At 34.0% G+C, this 7,242-nt stretch overlaps 1 protein-coding gene across 3 annotated transcripts; it reads right to left on the bottom strand.

The window, feature by feature from the left end:
- Positions 1 to 611: 611 nt before the first annotated feature.
- LOC107459345 (probable glycosyltransferase At5g03795) lies at positions 612 to 5,625 on the bottom strand. 3 transcript variants are annotated; one of them, XM_016077569.3, is made up of 7 exons: positions 5,542 to 5,625; positions 5,009 to 5,257; positions 4,607 to 4,927; positions 3,388 to 3,674; positions 2,499 to 2,731; positions 1,526 to 1,683; positions 612 to 969 (listed from the first exon to the last, which is right to left on the bottom strand). In XM_016077569.3, exons 2-7 carry the CDS (start codon positions 5,156 to 5,158, stop codon positions 868 to 870), a joined length of 1,251 nt encoding a protein of 416 aa, XP_015933055.1. In that variant the 5' UTR covers positions 5,159 to 5,257; positions 5,542 to 5,625; the 3' UTR covers positions 612 to 867. The 3 variants fall into 3 exon arrangements, with proteins under 3 accessions (XP_015933055.1, XP_020983763.1, XP_020983761.1); XM_021128104.2 differs by having other exon boundaries at positions 4,607 to 5,264; XM_021128102.2 differs by having other exon boundaries at positions 4,607 to 5,257.
- Positions 5,626 to 7,242: the final 1,617 nt, after the last annotated feature.

Raw genomic sequence — 7,242 nt, 5'->3', positions numbered from 1 at the left:
ATTTACCATATTCTCATCACATAGTATGTTCATTCTGAACTGTTAACTGAGGATAGATAGCTAAGATCTATGTATTATTTACTATTGTCACAAAAAATAAAATGTCATTTTATTTGCTTCCTTCTTTTAGTTTGTATTAGGAGAACTGGTGGAATATTTCAAAATAATCTAGCAAGCAAGAAACAGTTAATAAATAGAAGTGCTAGAGAGCAGCAAATTTAGTAATTTATAACCATCAATTAACCATCATTAGTATTTTTAATAGTATAAAATTACATTTAATAATATAAGATTATTCATGTTTCTTTTTTTTGTGACATTCATGTTTCTTTTACTGGTTAAGTACTACTGCCTCCTAGACTTTCTCAATAAATAGCCTTATTAGCTGAAATTAAAATGTGAATTAAAATTGGAGTGAAAATATTCTTATATGGTACGACAAAACTGTGGTTATGTGTAGATAAATATCAAGCATGCTCACTCAATGTCGGCAGAAACTATATTGTGGATGACTAGATGTATTTAATTGCATAAACTAGATTTAATTTTTCAATAACCTAAACTCAATTTTACCCCTCAATTACAAACAGAAACCATTGAAATCTAACTAGTGTGGAAAAAACACAACTCAACATAGATTAAGTTAGGGTATGTAATACAGCAGAATGATTAACAGTCACGGCCTAGCACTATTTTCATCGCAAGCAAGATTCTCACGGCAAATGAATAAATAAAGAATTGTTAAGGGTGCAAGAGTATTGGAAAACCAGCTGTTATATAACAATTTTAAACTGAATATTTAAAGTATTTCTCTTTGGGGTTGCTAAAACTGTTTGATGCATACAAAACAAATGAGTCTTCATATCATCAGTATTTGATCGTGTAATGGCGCAGCCAGAGGTCGTACATTACCATATGAAATGCATCATATGATATAGGTGGTGTATTCCATTGGAAGTGTTTCTGAATCTGGTACAACATGACACAGCTTTCTTGTGAGTTCAAATATATCAATAAATAAATCGATTGGCAATGAAAAAGTCTAAGTAGGTGTTATTTGTACTCATCCAACATCGTCGACTGACCCCAATACATACCCGTCCACAATTGGATGAGGTGTGTATTGGTTCAGTGTAAGATGCAGCATCAGTACACAACATTTGTGAAAGCTCTATCAAGAAGGCAACTTGTGATAAAAAATATTATGGGTTTTTCTTAGTTTCCGTTTTAACTATGCATATTGCTGGCTCTTCAATAACAATTAAGCCATCTCATCAGGCTTATACAAGATGCAGTAGGATTATATCATAGATCATATTCGCATTTAAATAATTAATATTCTAATTTCTTAATCGTTTCACCATGGGTTTTCAATATTTTAAAACCTCTAGCTAGGGCAGGCTTCAACATGTCCTCTTTAACACATGTCTAATATTGCATCTCTTCAAACAAAATATAAATATGGGAAGAAAATAAAATAAAACATTTAAATATAGATTCCAGAAATCTAGTGAGAGTAGTTTACCTTGACTAAATTATTATGAAGTGATACAAACTCAGCATGTGATATATTTTTGAGGATCTGTTTTAGTTGGTATACATCACTCTCCTTGAGTACAACAGCAAATTTTCTCCAGTCAACAATGTCATTAAAAGGGAGGTCATAGTAATTTGATAATATCACTGCAAAATGGCATCCAAAAATTCAGATCAAGTACAAGATTGACAAAATACACATAAAATACCATCTCAGAAGCAAGGACATCAAAGTCAAAATCTTATCACATAACAATACTTGGTAAGTTAAAATTCAAATGTCACTCACAATATCCTACATATACTTTTTGAGATCATGAACAAACATATTGCTACAGAAATGACTTTTTTTAGTGGCTAGAAAAAGGAAAAAAAAAATGGATCTATACAAAATTTTTGTGGCACAGTTCATGACTTGGCTACGGGGGTTGGACAGATGGAATTAAGTTCCTAAATTTGATCCCATGGAACTCATTCTCTACCTCAATCCAACCCAAACAATTTCAGGAAGAGATCTACATTTTCAAATTGAGCACATACTAGAAGCCTATTAATTAATTGATTATTACATTACCATATTTCAGATAATCAACAATCTAATCTCAATAAAATTGCAATTCCAAATCAATAGAACAGAAACTTACAGTCTTGAATCTTATGGCCTATGGGTGATAAAAGCAACCAAAGCTTATTCAGTGAAAATTACTGTTTGCTAGTGTTAGTTAATAAATACTAGTTGATATGTATCTTAACATAAGCACAAAGAACTTGGTCATCTAACAGGTTACTACCAAATTAAGAGAAATGCAATATAAATCTAGCCATCTCATGTCATCCAAGAAACATGAAGAAAACCATTACATAATAAAAGGTATGATTATCCAACAGGCATGCATTTTAAGATGTTTGAATTGAAACTATAAAATTAAGGGGGGAAATCCATTAGAAATGATGACTCTTACCAGGGATGCATCCATAATGGATAGAGTCGGCTATTCGAGCACTATTAACCTGTGAACCACCAGGGCATATACAAAACTTGGTCTTGTAAAATCTCTTCTGATATACCAGATGTCCAGTAGCCCTACTAATTCTATTGTTAGAAATGTCAAGTTCAGTGTCATTTTCCCATACTCGTGCAAGAATAACTCTAATCTTAGAGTTACGATGACCAGCCCAAAATCCAAGATTAGTCCTGCATAGCCCATATTTACCAAAGGTTGAGAGTGAATAAATAATTAAATATTCATGTAGACATGTTGTCTAATCATCTTAAAGCATGAGCTATATATCAATAATCTATGTACTAGCAAACTAAATAATCTAAGAATCACTAATAAACCTGTTGTTTGATATACTGAATTATGTATCACCTCTCCATACCATTGTACAAGAAAATAATATATGTATTTCAAATATAGTTATTGCAGGATCAATAATTAAACTTAATCTATGTTTTTCGTTACATATGGAGATTATAAGTCAATGGTGACAGTAATACTTTTCATCTCTTTGCAACTAATGTCCTCTCCATGGAAGATATTGCAAAGAAGATAATATTCAGCTATGTTACTAAAAAATCAAGTGAAGTGCAACTGCAGCGTAAGGTTATTTAGAAATTGAAGACCTGTCTGTTATGACCAATTTCAAGATTCAGGATTCTATTCATTCCTGGAAATATCAAGTAATTAGCATCACTGTCAAGGCGGCCACAAAAAGATTGTCAGACAATCCAAAACCAAAATGCAGGATAATAATAAGTCATCTGAACATAAATATTCCAATTCCCAGTTCATAATCAAGTAATTAACACTAGAAGCCAAAAGAGCATATTATGTCTCAAATCTTCACCTGTTCTCTATATCATTCCCTCCAGCTGGAAGAGCAAAGGGCTGTAGTACTTGAGGGAGAGCAACATCTTTGTGTGGAATGAATCCAACATCATAGCTAGGGGAGCACACTGCTCGAATGGTATTCTTGATAAGAAATGGAAGCCCTTCTGTTGCCCTTACACCAACATCATGACAAGTGACAAAGAAGTGATCAGCACCCAAGGTTCTGTTCCAATAAGGATATTTGGCTATTAAGCCCTCCACGTAATTTTGGACAATTATTGTCATATTATCATAAGATGTGCCCTGTATTATAATATACAACCATGAGAAAGCACTGCATACAAGAAGCAGGCACTTAACCATACAAGCTTAATATAACGTGTTATTCATGTTTCATTACTCAATGTTTCCTCTTTCAATGTGAATCCATGGTACACATTAAAAAATCTTGAACAGTTATAAACTGCCATCATTGAGTTGCACAAAGTATATGGAAATCAGGAAGATGTAGCCTCAAAATAAGGTAAGTGAACATGTGAATAGAGGAAATAAATAAGCATTGAATTAAGACACGCACAAAGGGCTAAAAAGCAGATCCTCTGTACAAACAATCAAACATGAATAAGGGAACTCGCACAAGCAAAAACTAAGTTCAAGGCATATAAGGAAAAGAATTAATAAACGAAACCTAAGCATAAATCCACATGAAAAAGAGAGAAATAGAAGTAAGCCAAAATAAGATCTGTGCATCTTCCATGATGATTTAACTATCAAAATGATCAAAATTCCTACATCATGAAATTCCAGTCCCTAATTCTTCACCGAAGGCAAAAAGGTGATAATCAAGACATTCATAAAAACCACAACCTCCAACAATTGATAACATTTCCAGCACATATTGGCCTAGCATCTTAAGTAATATCACTACTAGATGGTAGTAACGCATATCCGAAACAAAGTTCAAACAATTTGCTGTATCCTCATTCCTTATCACAAATTAATCCTTAAAAACCATTCATTACCATTATTAACATATTACCATAATAACAACACAGCTACTGGCACTAAAACATCAACCAAATGCCACAACCTTCTCAGATCTCAATAGCAACCAACACTTAAAAAAAATGCCAATGCTTCCCTATGCAACAACGTTCTACACATTCTTGCAAATACAGTTAGTTAAACTAATCCAAAGACATTGCAAAAACCAAAAAACACTGAAAAATGTTTACCTTGCCACGCATCTTATGACAGGAGATTGGTATGAAGAAGAGGTGCGCCTGATCCGGATCGAGGGTTCGGAACCTGCTCTCCCGAATGTTCTGGAAGAAATATCCCTCACTGGCATATTTCCCAGTGAGCTTCCTAGGTGTTTGATAAAATGTCTTGGGATCTCCATCAGGATATATATAAACCTTGAACTTCTCCATCATCTCCGCGTAATTCAGCTTGAAAACTCGTGGTGAGTGGTATATATCAGACAACTCTTCTCCTCCTTCTTCCTCATCATTGTGTTCCTTCACTTCAGGATCCACAAGCTTTGCTACAGAGATCTTCGAGACCCAAAAATTAATTTTTTTTTCAATTTTTTTCAGCTGAAAAAAAAAAGAAAAAGAAAATTTGGTGATTGGTACCTGAGGGGAAGGGGTGGAGTACTTGAGGGAGAGAAATGTGAAGGAGAGAAGGGTGAGAATGGCGAGGGTGAGAAGTGCGCCACGGAGAGAGAAGAGGCCGTGATTTGGGGATAGCTGCTGGGTTTGCTTCACGGTGGAACTCATCAGCATTGGATGAATGATTCAGAAGATGGTGTTTGTGTGCATAGTTGTCAGAACCGAACCGAACCGGTGATTGAACCGGTCAGACTACTAGATCACTGGTTCAACCTGTTAACTCGTTTCCACATAAATAAAAAATATAAAATTGTCAATAGAACCTATGTAAACATGCACCCTGAATAATCGCATTCAAACTTCAAATTAAAAACTATGAATAGATCTCAAACCTTACATTTAATATTAAGAACATTCAGAAACACACATTCACTTGAATATCCAATTATCTACTAACAACAGGTTTCTTACCTGCTTCTTGAACCACTAACTTAAAATTTCATGAACAAAATTGCATAAAAGGAACATAAAAAGGATAAAGACAAATCAACATCTACCTCCTTTCCAAGTTGACAAAGAATCATTTGTCATTGATGAATAACTGGGTTGTTTGCCTTGAAAATCCTAAATATGCATCTGCACAATCAACACCAGCGAATTATACATAACCAAGGTAACAACATTGAAGTCCATGCACAAAATCAATCAGCAGATTTCAATCATCCAAAAAAAAAAAAATTCAATTCACAGCTTATCCAACCATTGCATATTTCAGTCAAGCAAGGTATAAATCAATATTATGCATATCTCTGAAAAAACAGCATCAATCAATAATCAACATTCCTACAAGGCCACAAACAGCAACTATATAAAAAAAAATCAACTCTAAACAGCATCAATCAACCCTAAACAGCATCAGTCAACCCTAAACAGTAACAATCATGAAAAAAACAGCCACAATCATGAAAAAAAGAATCAGAATCGGTTTTCTAAACAGCATCAATCAACCCTAAACAGTAACAATCATGGAAAAACAGCCACAATCAGGAAAACACAGAATCAGAAATGGTTTTATCTTTGTCTTCTTCAACTAAAACTACGTTTTCTTTTGTAATACACTCACAAAATCAGATATGGTTATACATTTTGCAGGAGAAGCACACTCACAAAATTAATAGAGAATAATTTAAAAAAAAAAGTTAAAAAAACTCGCCTCAGGGACGGAAGCTGAGGAAGATCGACGTGGGATCTGAGACGAGAGTGAGAGAGAGATTGAAGCTTCTGCAGATCTCAGGGTGTTGTATTTCCCGGTTTTTGACGGCTTCGCTCAAACCACAAAGAAGGAATGGAGTGAAACAGTGAAGGCCAGGTGACGCAGTGAAGGCGCAGGGACGACGCGACGCGAACGGAGACAACAGACGCCGACAGAGGCACAGACGAAGCGACAGCAGTGAAGGCGCAGACGAACCGGCGACGAGACGGCTTTCTCCGCTTTGGCCCGTTTCAGACTTTCAGAGTGAGACTGAGAGAGTGGATTGGGGGCCGGGAGGGGAACCCCTTAGCTGGGATTAGTTTTTTATTTTTTTTTCTTTTTTAAATTGAACCGGTCTGGATTTCTCAAACCTGTCGGTTCTCCAATTGTTAACAAACCGGCCGGTTGAGCAAACCGATTTCATCGGTTCTTTTTCTTATTTGGTCTTATGTCTAATGTCTCATTCGTATTGATCTTATGTCCGGTCTACCGATTTTCTGGTTTGACTGGCTAGATTAGTCCGATTTTTCACAATTATGTTTGTGTGTTTGTTACATAGTTATTAAAATTAAATTGGTAATCGAATCGATCACTCTATCAAATTACTGATTCAACCGATAAATCACAGGTTAAACTGATTGATCTAGTTAAAATTAAATAATTATATAAAATTTTATCTTATTTTTTATTTCCATAATAAATATTTTTTTCATTAATTTTTTGTGTGTTTAATTCATTATTATATTTAAATTTTAATAATTCATCAATTAATTTATATTTATTATACTCTTTAAGTATTTATAAATTTATATTTATTNTTATTTAAATAATACATTTAATAAAAAAATATGTATAGAAATTAGAAAATAATTTTTTAGTTCAATTGATTTTGACTTTATTTGACCAGATCGATTTAAATCTATTTAAACAGGTTTGACCAGGTTTTATCGGATTTCATTACATTTGATCGGATTAATTGTTTAACCGCTTCAAATAATGACCCAAC

This window comes from Arachis duranensis, chromosome 7 (genome assembly GCF_000817695.3).
Source record: "Arachis duranensis cultivar V14167 chromosome 7, aradu.V14167.gnm2.J7QH, whole genome shotgun sequence".
In the NCBI taxonomy this organism is placed as follows: domain Eukaryota; kingdom Viridiplantae; phylum Streptophyta; class Magnoliopsida; order Fabales; family Fabaceae; genus Arachis; species Arachis duranensis.
The sequence above is the reverse complement of the archived record's forward strand: the minus strand, read 5'-3'. Positions and strand labels throughout refer to the sequence as shown.

Bases quoted from the DNA above. Each gene is read 5' to 3' on its own strand.
- LOC107459345 (XM_021128104.2), bottom strand. From the start codon at position 5,158: ATGCTGATGAGTTCCACCGTGAAGCAAACCCAGCAGCTATCCCCAAAT. The intron at 3,675-4,606 runs GTAAACATTTTT...ATTATAATACAG, and splicing joins GTCATAAGATGCGTGGCAAG to GGCACATCTTATGATAATAT. The intron at 1,684-2,498 runs GTAAGAGTCATC...GCCATTTTGCAG, and splicing joins CCATTATGGATGCATCCCTG to TGATATTATCAAATTACTAT.